This window comes from Rhinatrema bivittatum, chromosome 2 (assembly GCF_901001135.1).
Source record: "Rhinatrema bivittatum chromosome 2, aRhiBiv1.1, whole genome shotgun sequence".
Lineage (NCBI taxonomy): Eukaryota > Metazoa > Chordata > Amphibia > Gymnophiona > Rhinatrematidae > Rhinatrema > Rhinatrema bivittatum.
The window spans coordinates 757,897,437-757,911,475 of NC_042616.1; the positions used below are offsets into that span (position 1 = coordinate 757,897,437).

At 43.9% G+C, this 14,039-nt stretch overlaps 1 protein-coding gene across 1 annotated transcript in view; it reads right to left on the reverse strand.

Moving 5' to 3' along the window:
- The window catches only part of SNTB1 (syntrophin beta 1), a 468,335-nt gene extending 458,256 nt beyond the window's left edge, over positions 1-10,079 (reverse strand). The window contains exon 1 of the mRNA XM_029591959.1: positions 9,320-10,079. Coding sequence (XP_029447819.1) covers positions 9,320-9,836 — 517 coding nt within the window. The 5' untranslated portion in view covers positions 9,837-10,079. The remainder of the gene's footprint in view (positions 1-9,319) is intronic.
- Positions 10,080-14,039: the final 3,960 nt, after the last annotated feature.

Sequence of the window (14,039 nt, forward strand, 5' to 3'; positions counted from 1 at the left end):
ACACAGAGCAGCAAAGATTTCTGTTTTTTGCCCTTTCTGGTGAGGCCTCCCTGCCTCACCAGGTTTTTGGTTTCTGAGGGGAGTCTCCTCTGTGCACAGCCTGCCAGAAGGTCTCTGGAAGTTTAGTTACAGTAAGGACCTCTTTGTGCTGCATACAAGACTCCCACTCCAAGACTGTAGACCAGTGAGCCCATGCACTTCATGACAGAAGAACACCAGTCTGGGAAGAGTTTTGATTAAGAAAGTATTTTCTCTTTTGTTGCCAGGAAGGTTTTTGAGCCAGGCTGGATCAGCAGGTTCCTGAACCATGGAAATTTGAACCTGAGGAGTCACCTTTTCGAAGACAACAAAAGGAATCAAGTGAAGACAGAGACCCCATCCAGATTTCCACAAACATGGGACCAGGACCCAGGGCTGGGTGTTCGGATTTGAGCTGGAGATTGAGGTAGGTTGGCTTTTTGCTGTGCTAGAAAGAATCTGGTTAAGCCACTGGGAAAAGCTTTTAGTGCACATTTTACACCACCATGGGAAGCTCAACCAGTTTACTGAAGAAAAGGACCCCTACCCAAGATGAGACACCTTAACTGTGACAAATTCAACTGTAATTGCATATTTATTTAAAGATAGAGTTTAATTTATCTTTAACCAATCAGTAAAATTATTATTTAACACCCGGTGCCTTGTGCTGACTATTTTGTTACAGCAGCTCCCTCCTGGCGTTACCACAGCTATCAACACATACAAGTGATAAATCACACCACTGGGCCAGAGACAAAGGAATCTCCCTCTGGGATAGAGAGCTCAGGAGTGCTAGCCGGAGCAACCCCAAAGAACAATAAATTAGTTTGTGTGCCCTGGGGCATTAAACACCACACTAAGGGTTATGTTTGGCTGGGGGTTCCTGAGGACAGGTTCGGGAAACTTTGCTATAAGAAGAGTTCTCCAAATTTGGGCCTGGATTTATCAAAATGCACTAAATATCACATGCGATAGGAAAAGGGGCATGTTTTATGGTAATAGGCTGTTTATCACAAAGTGCGCTATCTTAGTGCTTCGCATAGGTATTACTGCAATAACTTTTTCACATTTTGCAGAAAGTGCCAGAATTGCTGTAATTCCTACCTACAACTAGAGAGAGAGAGAGAAGGTATAAGGCCCTCATCCTAAGTAGGTATTTATACCTCTATAGGAGGCTCACCTAACTACTCGAAGTGAGGTTTAGGTATTACTGTAGGGGTTAGGGGCCACTTTGACATTCTACCTGGGTATCATCAAGCTAGGTTGAGAGAACATTGCACAAATCTCATCTTTGGGTGAATTTCTTCACTCTGAAGGTCATCAAATCTTCACAAGAATGCACTGTTCTGTTCGTACATCGCACTCTGAAAGTCAAAGTGGCCCCTAACACCTACACTAATAGGTAAACCTCACTTGAGTAACTAGGTAGGCCTCCTATAGAGGTATAAATATCTACCTAGTATGAGGGCCTTATACCTTCTCTCTCTCTCTCTCTCTCTCTCTCTCTCCCTCCCCTAGCAGCTTAAACTCCTCCCCTTTTCCTGATTTGCATCGCACCATGCGTTATGGTGTTTTCGCATGTGTTAAAGATGCTTTTTGCATGCGAAAACGCCATATAGCACTTTGATAAATGATCCCCTTGGTGTGTTAGGATGCTAAGTGGCAACACCTAGAGGTCAGATTTGGGTCCACAATTGCAAGGCTCTGGAAGGAGCTCTAGTGAATGACCCCCCCTTCCAGCAAGCTGGAAAGCGAAATAAGGAAAAAAAATCCCTAGTTATTGTGAATGGAGGCTCATTGTGCCATATTCCAGACCTGGGCGCAGGAGAAAACTGCAGAATACCGAAGCAGTTACAAAACTGTGCACTTACTAACCGCTTAGCAAAACGTTTGTGTGCAAATAGCTGCCAAACTGACTATCTGAAACCAGAGTCCTTAATGTCGCCTTTAAAATAGAAAGGCATCGAAAGATACAATTTAAGATAAGGTCTGTAGATTTTGAATACAAATAACTGCTTGATATTTGCTTTAGACTTTGTCACTAATCAACTCCAGATTAGTGCACTTGTGATGCTGGAGGTTTCTTCAGATAAATGGAGATGTAGAATGCAGAGAACATCAATATTCTAATCCAGGGCTTTCCAAATTTTTAGCCAATGTGACCCCTTTTCAGCACTTGAAAATGCACATGACCCCAGAAGACGATGAAAACAAATTAGCAGGGGTACTGTCCCCCTCCAACAATCACTTCACTCTCATCCTCCACCCTCTCAACCTCTATCCCTTCCAGAAGACCTTCTCTCTCAACCTCTGCCCGCTAGCTGAGCACCTCTTACATCCCCCGGCTCCTCGCACCTTCCCAGCTCATCTCCTCTTTCACTCCATCCCAGCTGATCTTTTCTCACCTCCCAGTCATTTTTCTAACTCCCAATTTATCCTCTGTTATCCCTTCCTTCTCACTCACCTTTCAGCCTCACCTCCTCTCCTCCAACCCTTTTCTCATATCCCTCCCAACTGATTCTCTCTCACATACCCCACTTGATCTGTCATTCCCCACCCTTCACCCTTGGTGAAAAGTAGATGACAACTGGTGGGAAGAGAGGGCAGGCTGTTGACAATTTTCTCTCTGGTAGGTAGGGGTGGGTGAGGTGAGAAGAGCAGTGGAAATCTTCTTGTGCACACTCAGCCCGCCTTTCTACTCATTGCTGGTGCCGAACCCGATTGCGATCTGCATGTGGCAGCAGGATTAGTAATAAAAGTCAGAGTCAGGCCTGTGAGCCAGTGTAAGCTCACAGACCCTGTAGTGGTCCTGATCTCTCCTTCTCTTACCACAGAAACTCATGCAAGAGCAGAGCCATTGCAGGGCCTGCAAGTGTGTGCTGGCTCAAAGGCCCCATGCTGATGTCCACTACTAATGCTGCTGCTGGTGCCTGAAGACTTCTGCCCTATGAGGCACTTGTGACCCCAGCTAAAGGTTTTACGACCCCATTTGGGAACCCAACTACCAGTTTGGGAAGCCCTGCTTTAACCAGTAGACTATACCTTCTCCCTTAGGAAGACAAGGAATAGGAAGGAATGGGATTGCATCTTTTACCCCAATATGTCTGAATGCTTAGCTAGTAGATTACAAAATCTTAGTCTGATTTGTTTGTTTGCAACTTGGAATGGGCAATGGTGATGCTATAACAAACCACTTATAGCTTTCTTGGAGATTTCTCTTTTGCCTATTGTCTTGCATCTGCCGAGACACTACCCAATAGTAAGCAGCTTTTTTCTTGATGCCTGGTGCCACTCTTCTAAAGTATGAAATAGATGTTCTGAACTCAAACATAACATATTCCAAGTGACATTTTTGTACAAACAGTACTTTCTGAGTTAAGACAGGCTAAACAATATCATTTATTTTAATCCACCATTGAGTGTTGTTCAACAGCATGTTTCTAATGGAGATGGCCTAAAAATCAGTTATATTTAGTACAGGAAATTGAAAATAATGTAAATAATGTACCCAGAGGCACAGGAGCATAGAGGATTCATTTGGTTTCTCAAGATTAGTGTCAGCAAAAGATGTACTGAAGACTGAACTACTTCACTTCTAGGCACATTAACAGAGTTGCTTATAATGTCTTACGTGCTGATTTTATTTCAGTTGGCACTCCTTTGGGAGTAGTTATGCACTCTTCAGTGGATCTGACATCTGTTGATGTTTGAGAATGCTACAGTATAGATCTTAAGGGGGATCCCCCGAGCCACACTGACTTTTGTCTGCTCCCGGGGCCTGGAGAAAGGAACCCATGGTCTGTGCTGATTTGCTGTCTCCTCATAGTGCACAGGGGAGGGATCTCTGGCCCCTTACTCATTCTCACTCTGCTCCTGGATTGTGGAGGGAGGTTCCTGGCCCCCCACAGTCACTCTGTCTCCTCTTCAGCCTTGGGGAGATGATCTCCGACCTGACACTCACTCTTCCTCTCTTCCTGGATCCAAGGGATGCAATCCCCTGGACCACATTAACTATTTCTCACTTCTTCACCCAAGAATGGCTTCCCACAATCTGTGCTCATACTACAACCAAAGCAACACTAGATGATGATCAATTGTACAATAACTGCTGTAGCAGCCTTCACACAGATCTTTTTCCTCTTCATTTACACTTTTTTTTTTTTTTTAACAATTTTATCCAAGCAGTTTCCTCCTACTCTTTTGGGTTTCTAGCTCAGTTGGAACCAGCCTCTACTAGGCTACAGCACCATGAGCTTTTATTCACAGTTACTCAGGATGTTTCCTCTATTTTTATAACTCCCTTCTCTCAGCATAGCTTAGCCATTGTAACAACACTCAAGTAAGAGGCACAGAGCATGGATCCTGAGTAGGTCCACTAGGTACCACCATAAAGCGATGTCTGAGAGTCCCTCAGCTCAGAGGCTGTGAAAGCTAACCTCCCCAGCATCCTCAGCCCAGGCTGACCCAAGGAACAGAAACCAGATCCCAACACCAGAGTGAAGAGTAGCTTGGTGTTTAAAGCAGTGGGCTGTGAACAAGGGAAGCCAATGTTCAAATGACAGTACTGCTCCTTATTATCTTGGTTAAGTTGCTTCACCCTCCAGGTACAAACTTAGAGTCTCATTTACTAAACATTTTTCCCCATAGATACAGAATGGGAGAAAAGCCTCAGTAAATCAGGGCTTTAGACTGTAAGCCCTCTGGGGACAGAGAAATACTTCCAGTACCTGAATAGAATCTGCTTTGAAGTGACTGAAAGGTGGAAAATAAAAATTACAAAGCTAGGCCTTCCACATGACAGAGCCCTAACATTGAGACACTAGGCTGACCCTTTGCTCTTCATTTTTTCGCCACATGTAAACTCTAAAAAGAAAATCATGATTTTTCAGTAAAACTATGAGTTTTCTCTTTTAAAAGACAGTTCAACCATGTATGTGTAGAGCAACAAGTAGTGACTTAACAGAGATTCCTTTCTAACTTTAGCATAAAGAAAACAAACAGATCAGGCAATATATAGACCAACCAGTGCTTAATTATTAAAAAAAAACAAAAAAACACTCGAAAAAGAGTGGGATACAAGTACTTTTCGCATTACAAAAATGTTTTATAATCACTAAGACAAAGTCATTTATCACATACAATTATGTATTACAAAAAATATTACAAAGAAATATTAATTTCATCATTTCATAGTATTAAATATACATTATATTCTCCATTCTCTATTAATTCAAGAAATTGCAATTTTCCTGAAAACACAAACCCTTTAATATGTATCATATCAAAAACTCATTCATACCTAATGTTACCCCTATACTCATACATAACACCATTCATAACCCTCACAATACTAATCATACTATATTAGCCCATATGATAAGGAGGTTTACGTCAGCAGTCAGATTCTAATTTTTATATGCCATTAGATAGTGATCCTACAGAGTCTCTATAAATTACTATTTTGGATATTTTGGAAAAAGGGTTAGTCCATCGATATATAACTAATAAAGAAAAAGATTTTTTATATAAACCCTTTACTTCCATTCCAATGTTCTATGTGGTCCCTAAAATCCATAAATCTTTAGAGGCACCTCCAGTTCGCCCCATAGTATCAGGTGTCCGTTCAGTCTTGGAACCATTATCCAAGTACGTTGATTCATTTTTTAACCCATTGGTCAGGTTAAGCAGATCATATGTGCGTGATTCCTCAGATTTTATACTCAAACTTCAGTCTATTTCAGAGGTGAATGAGTCATCCATTTTGGTCACTGCAGACATAGCATCATTACACACTAACATACCTCAGGAGGCATCATTACAATTAGTACAGGAAACCCTGATAACATGCAACTACACCAGATAAAGCAGCTTTTATTACAGAACTAGCTTCAATAGCATTGACAAAGAATTTTTTCAAATTTAAGGACCAGTTTTACCAACAAATTAAAGACACGGCGATGGGAGCCACTATGGTCCCCCCTCTGGCGTGCCTTTAAGTGTCACAGTTTGAGGAGACATATTTATTCATCATTCTATTGGGCCCATATCCAGTTATGGGTATGTTACATTGATGATATTTTCTTTATTTGGACAGGGTCAGTACAATCTTTGCAAACTTTTTCACTTTGGGTTAATTCGTTGAATCCTAATTTACAGTTTACTATCAATTTTCATAAACACACTATTTCTTTTTTAGATTTACAGGTGTTTAAGGACCAACAGTGGATAGCAACAACCATTTTTTCTAAACCCACAGATAGGAATAACCTACTGCATTTCCAGAGTTTTCACCCATTAAATTTACGCACAAATATTCCAGTAGGTCAGTTTTTACATCTTCGTTGGCTATGTGAAAGTACTATGGAATATAACAAACAGGCAGAGACTATGTGTGATACATTTTTATCTAGAGGATATCCCAGGAAAACCGTGAGAAAGGCTTATAAGCGTGGCTTATATGCCAACCGTGAATTGTTATTACAAATGCGACATCGACACCAGATAATTCATCCAGTGTGTTTTCTTTCATTTTCAGCTAGGACACACCAGATACAGGGTATTATTTTGAAACATTGGCAGATACTCACTTTTCATAAAGCATTGCAGGTTGGACCTATTTTACCCAGGGGTCGTAATTTACAAGATCTATTGGTATCTTCAATTCTGCGAGAGGGTCCATCTATTATTAGCTTTGGTCAATACTCTTGCAATAAGTGTTCTGTTTGTAAACACGTTTTAACCACTCAGTCATTCAGTCATTCTTCTTTACTCTTCGAATATGAGCTTAGAGGCCGTTTTGATTGTAGTACCCGTCGAGTGGTTTATGGGATAATATGCCCATGCTCTAAATTATATATTGGTCACATGACATTGCCCATCCGCATACGTATAATTCAACATAGAATCTGTATTCGTACATGTAAAACAGATGCTCCCTTGGTTAAACACTGGATGGATCATGAACATATAATTGATCACTTGAAATTTTGTGTTTTAAAACAGCTCCAGTGTCCCAGGGGTGGCCCTATGTCACAACTGTTATGGCAACATGAGCAGAAGTTTATTTACTAATGGCGCACAGTGGCTCCAAATGGATTGAATTTGACGATCGAGTGGGAAGAATTTCTTTAGGTTTTGCTTTTATGTAGGAAAATGATCTTGTCATTGGCTCCATGTTGGGAATGATAGGGGAACAACCCAGGTACGGGTTATAGCCATTATTTTTGAGATTCTGGTTTGTCCAATTGATCCAATGAGTGTCTTGGATTTGTTAAACCAGCCCTTTCACTGGGTGGTTGATTTAGTGGAGTAATGTATATTTAATACTGTGACATGATCAAATTAATATTTCTTTGTAATATTTTTTGTAATGAATAATTGTATGTGATAAGTGACTTTGTCTTAGTGATTATAAAAAATGTTTTGTAATACAAAAAGTGCTTGTATCCCACTCTTTTTAGAGTGTCTTTTTTGTTTTATATATATATATATATATATATATATATATATATATATATATATATATAAGCCTATATATCAGCAGCATGCATTAACATGTTTACAAAATCTATAAGATAATCAGGTGATTATAAAAGAATGCTAAAAATGGGGAGGTTGCAGCAATCTGTTTGGCTTCATCTTATCAGACTGCAAGACTTTCTGTCCCATCTCTCCCTCTCCCCACACCCTGTTGTTAAGGCGGTTACTACATAGACCACAGTTGTAGTACACGAGCTTCCAAGATTATATAGGTCCTTTATCACAACCTACTAAGGCTTCATTTTTTTCAGGCTCAATGCAGCTATTAGATCTGCACTATACAGTCCCCACTAATTCTGCTAGGCCAGTGGGGGGTGATCCATTCATAAATTAAATCCGTAATAATAGTGCAATTTGCTTTAGATATCAAATGAGAACAAAACAGTGAGCCCATTGACTCTAGAGAAGAGGGCCAGAGAAGTACTCTGGAGATATTTTCTGTATTACCTTGCACACGTGGGCATTATAGCACAGCTCTTAGCCTTGCTTAACCTGCAGGCTGTGAAGGGTTATTTCACTACTGTGCTGCCGCACCGTGCTGCTGCCTGTCATAGACAAACCTGGGGGAGCCTCCACTAGGCACAAACTACGGGAAAGCTACAAAACTGGATGCTGTGGGAGTGAACTCTGGGTCTCTTAACTGTGTGCCATAACTTTGTGCCCGTAGCAGTTTCAGGATATTCTCCTGCCCCTGTGCAAATGATTCAGCCAGTGGAGAGAATCACTCAGCTGTCTAAAATGAGTGTACGCTTAATTAGCAGACAGTGCCATATGATATAGCAACCAGCCAACCTTCTCCACTTTGCACAGAAAGCTCACATAATATTGCCCGAGACCTGCATTTTACTTAAGAGTTCTCACAAAATGATGTGGCACAATTCAGCACATGTGACTGTAAGTGACTCTTTCCCAAAGAAAAAACAAACATTAGGGTGATGTCATCTGAGGCAATGACCCATGGGCCATGCCAAGTCCTTCCCCTCCCTCCTCCCTCCGCCCACCAGTTTGCAGGTCCCTGTGCTGTTGTCATAAGAATTCTTGTAGATGAATTCACCTGCCATGCAGGGCACCAGGCAAAAAAGAATAGCATCATTTTGATTTTCACATTGCCTGCTTCATTTCAAGGCTAACATTTGCCTCCTAGTCTGGTGAAGCAGCAGCATAACTACCATTCAGCAACTTCTCCTTGCTTTTTCTAAGGCTCTGCATATTATTAATGCATCCCAAAAACATCACCTGCTAGGCTGGACAGGTTGCTAGAGACTGATAAAGCTAGAAAGTCTGCTGCGGAATCCAAAAGCCTTTGTAGCAAATTAAGACCCATGCTTCTAGTGGCACTGATTTCTGTTTCTGTTTGACAAGGTGCACTTGCGTTTGTGCCTGGAGCTGCACCCCGTCACATGATCTGAAGTGGAATTGTCCCACTGACATGGAGAGATCCTTCTCAGTTTCCTGCCCTTCCAGCACACTACTACGGTCGTTTAATTCAATCCGTGCAACTCCTGTGCTACTCCCCTACTTCTTGGGACCATTGTCTCTCGCTGCCAGTGGCAGCATTTAAGAGCCTACATGGTTATAACTCATCTCAAGCTCATTTTCTTTCCTTCACCGACCCTGAAACATCTGCATCCTGCTGCCTCTCACTTTTTTTTTGTTTTTCTATTCTCGCAGCACTTCCCTCCTTTGCTAATTTTTTTCACTTGCTCGTTTTGCTTTACCCCATCCAGCACATTAGCCCTTCCCTTCCAAAAGCAAGCCCTACCTTCCAGGATCACCTCCTTGCCAGCCTTCTTCAGCGCTTGCACCGCCTCGTCGTGCGTGGCGTCCCGCAGGTCAGTGCCATTCACGGACAGGATGGCGTCCCCTACGTAGAGCGACTGGGTCTGGTCCGCAGCGAGCCCCTTGAAGATCTTGCTGATTAAGATGGGCATCTTGTTCTCCTTGCCCCCCTTGATGCTGATTCCCAGGCCCCCGAGCTCCTGCTTCACCACCTTGATGCACCTTTTCTTGTTGGCAATCGCCTCCGGCACCTGCTCCGGCAGATCCGTGAAGGCGGTCCTGACCCCTCTGGGGCTGTTGCCGCCCTCGGGACCCGGGCTGTTTCCATAGGATCCGTTGGTGATCCCATTGAAGCTGACACTTTCTCCCCTGTCCTCACAGCTTAGGGTCAGGGCTTCTTCGTTCAAGTTTGCTAAAACTTTGTGCCAGTGGTCCTTCACCAAAACCTCCAGCAGGCCACTTCTCTGCGCCCTGCCCGGGACTGCTGCCGCTCCAGCCATCCTGGGAGCATTCTTAAAATGCCATGTGCTTGAAGACAGGACTTTACGCAGAGAGTTCAGAGCGGACTGAAATAGTTTGAGTGCCAACTAATTGCTTTCTCTTGCCTGATCTTCTGCGGGGGGTGGAGCAAAGTTAGGAAACCCGAGAAGAGCTGCGGCAGAGCAAATAAGTCACATGAAAGTGAAGTCGCAGAGACTTGGGACAGCCAGCCAGCTCACCTGTCCCAGGCTCAGCAGCGCCAGCAACTGATTCGCCCCCAAAGCTCTCTCTTTAGTTCTCTCCTTTTTTTTCCCTTACTTTCTTGCCTGGGGGATAAGATGCCTGCCATATAAACGTAGAGAAGAAGCGCCATCTAGTGTACTTTTAAAATACTCTGCAGTCTTCTCTAGGGTTTCCCCTCTGTGTTTATTAAACTACAGTATTATGAATATACTAGTTTGGGATTCAACTGCAATGTTTTCTATAATTTTATCTGATTATATGAAATAAATGTTAGGATTTTCTCTTTTCCTTATTTGGTTGAATTCACTTTAGCTGCTATCTAAGGCAGCCAGTCCTGCCGGCTTACGTGGGATTTCACCTCTAAATATGACAGAATAAAATCAGTGATGTGTTACCAATTTCTCATCGAGTGGCTCTGGCCATTTCTGCTGCCCTCAGGGAGACGCTCCGAGGATAACTTTAAAAGGCCCGCTTGCATGCCCATATAACATGCACGTATTGGGGCAGATTTTCAAAGGGTTACGCGCATATACTCCGTGCGTAACCCCGAAAACCCGCTCCTGCGCGCGCCAAGCCTATTTTGCATAGGCCCGGCAACGTGCACAAGCCCCGTAATGCGCGTATGTCCCAGGGCTTGAAAAAATGGGCGGGGAGTTGGTGGGGCGGGGCGGGACAGGATGGGTCCGAGGCCACCGGCACAGCGGTCGTGCTGGGGACTCGCGCACCGGCACGTGGCCGGTGCACGCAACCTACGCTTGCCCAGAGGCAGGCGCAACTTCGCCAACAAAGGTCAGGGGAGGGGTTTAGATAGGGCTGGGGGGCAGGTTAGGAAGGGGAAGGGAGGGGAAGGTGGGGGGACACGGAAGGAAAGTTCTCTCTGAGGCCGCTCCAATTTCGGAGCGGCCTCGGAGGGAACAGAGTAAGGCTGCGCGGCTCGGCTTGCACAAGGTGCACAAGTGTGAATCCCCTTGCGCGTGCTGACCCCGGATTTTATATACATGCGCGTGGCGGCGCACGCATGTATATAAAATCGGGCGTAGATTTGTGCGCGCCGGGTTGGGCGCACAAATCTACGCCCGCACGTAGCTTTTAATATCTGCCCCATTGCGCGCACAGACCGCCTGTGTGTTTTATAACCCGCGCGTATAGACGTGAATGTTCAGGCTAGCTGGATAAGTTCTGACTTATCCGGCTATGTGGCTGTTTTGCCGCTACGGAGCTTGATAAATCTTAGAAGCACTACTTATCCGGCTCAGTAAGATAGCTGCCAAAGTCTAAGTCTTATCTGGCTAAGTACAATAGCGCTTTTACATCTTATCCGGCTGAGTGGGGTGCAGCTGCTCTGCGCGTGCATTTTTACTTTGGAGGTTTACAGGGGAGATTTTACACATGGAATTTACATGCTTCCCCCCCCCCCCTCATAATTTGACTTTTTTGGTGCAAGTCAGCAGATTTTCCTTCGGTTACCAGTTTTACCAATTCGTTCACCAGTTTGCCCAGTCTATCTGTAGATCATAGAGACCCTCCTGGATCTTCAGAATTCCCTGCAGTTTCCCTGCCCCCAGTCAGTATTTCGCATTAAAGACGTTTACCAACGATTATGCCAGATAAAGAGCAGGTGTAAGCTGTCAAATCCGCACGCATAGCTATCTTATAATACAGCACCTTACCTGTGTAAATGTTGGCACCGACCAGGAAGGGCCCTGGGACTCCAATTTTATATACGTGGAGCAACCAGGGATCCCCGCGAGTCCCCTCCCGCATATCACTGAACAACATAAATGCATCAGGCCAAAGCTCTCAGTTGTACTGAGAGAGAGAGAGAGAGAGAGAGAGAGAGAGAGAGAGAGAGAGAACCATAAGCTAAATAGCTTCCTTCCTCCTGGCTCCACTATTTATTTATTTATTTGAAGTTTTTTCTATACCGGCATTCATGATACAATCACATCATGCCGGTTTACAGATAACAGGGGGTGTGAAAAAAGAAACAGAACATTGAACATGTGCATAGTACCGTAAAAGTTACATTACAACAAGGTATATCTAACTTGGTGCCTGCCTATTTAAGCTGGTGTGACTATTGATAGTAACATCAAAGCTATAGTAGGTGTGATATTTTCCACTTACATCTATTTCTTCCTGTCATTGCCTATAAAATTTTGTATAATTAATTAATTTCCATTATACCTCTGATATCACGGCATTGAAATATGCTTTGCCTCTCTTCAGAACAAGACATGGCCACTTTGAATCCCTGTATGCTTTTTTCTTCTAAGGGTATAGCAAAGATTTATGAGATGTCTTACAAGGGTTGTAAAAGTTTAATATTGCAATCAACTCTCTGGGTGTACTTTGAAAGGAACGGCATTTTACTACAGAGTGCTCTCAGTCCTCTTTCCAGAATAGCAGATCCCTCTTTAGGCAACTAACACAGGGGCCGAAGCAATAAAAGTGCACTGAAAGCGGGTGCTGAGTGTTCAGCGCCCACTTTCCTAACGCGCGTCCAGTCATCTCTCCTGAGGGCGCCATGCAATATTTAAATTAGGAGTCACGCTGCCAAGGAGGCACTAGGGTTGATTGAGTGCCACTAGTGCCTCCTTGGCAGTGGGCTCCCAGGGTTGAGAAAACAGGTGCTGAATTTATCGGCGTCCATTTTCCTAACCGGCACACAGCCATGGGTTCGAAAAATGGATACTTGTAAAAATGTGCGGATTGGACGCACATTGGGGTAAATTTCAAAAGCCCTGCGCGCTGGCGCGCCTATGTTGCATAGGCCGGCGGCGTACGCAAAGCCCCAGGACGAGCATAAGTCCCGGGACTTTGCTTGGGGGCGTGTTGGGGGCATGTTGGGGGGCGGTGCAGCATTCGGGGGCGTTCTGGGGGTGGGGCCGTGGGTGTGTGCCGGCCAGGGAGCATTCCGGGTGCATATGTAAATTGTGTTGGCTGTTGTTGGTTTCGGGGAGAAATGGCGTTTTGGTGCTGTGGGCCCCACGGCCTGCAAAAAGGAATGACAGGAACCAGAAGGGGTTTCCCCTGCATGGAGCATGGGTTTGTTTTCTCTGACCTGCCCAGCCTAGAAGGAAGCTCCCTTCTTGGAAGGCGTAGGACTGAGAGTGCCTGTTTGTTTACCAGCCAAGTGGACTGGCAGTGCTCTGGCGAGAAGAGAGTTGTTGTCAGAAGAGAACTTGTTTTTCTGTTTTGACGGGAGGAATTGTTTTGGCCATCACTTTCCTACCCCATTACTTAATGTACTGTTCTCCCTTTCTAACCACTGAGGACAAAGAGATTGTAATACCGGGAGTTTTCATTTTAATACATATGATGATTTTTGTCATTCTCACATGGATTTTATTGTCAAGTTGCAGTAAATATTTTCTGGCTTTGAACACCACTTCCAGTCAATCTATTGCCTGATTTTTTGATCCCTCCTTCTTGAGAAGAGAGCATTCTGCGGAAGCACCATTGGAAGAGTGGCTGTGAAAGGGTTCCCACCCCCAAGAGCCTAGGGCCCTGTTGGACCCCGGCTTCTCAGGCGCTGACTACTGCAAAGAATTCGTGAAAAGAGAGAGAGGTCCGGGAGGCTGGGACTGTCTGGCCCCTGTATTAGGGATCTCAAACCAAGAGGGGAGGTTACATTATGTTCTGATGTTTAACCGCTATTGTCATGCTGGGCTATCTTAACAAAATAAAAAGGTCTTGCATGCAACTGGAAGCAAAAGTAAATGTGAGTCTGCACCTAAATTAGATATTCCCTTATTTCTTTTCCCTAATATTTTTTTCAAGTGTATATTTTTTGCTTACTTATTTAATTATTGAACATAAAAATATACAAAAGATGCACATCTTTTAGAAGAAGCAGTAGGTGTAGCACAAACACGATCAAACAATTTTTGAAAAAAGATCCAAGAGGAAAAACAGAATGATGCAGAAAGTAAAGACCTGAATCATTACCTAGAGCCAGGGAGAGGAATTAAAAAAGC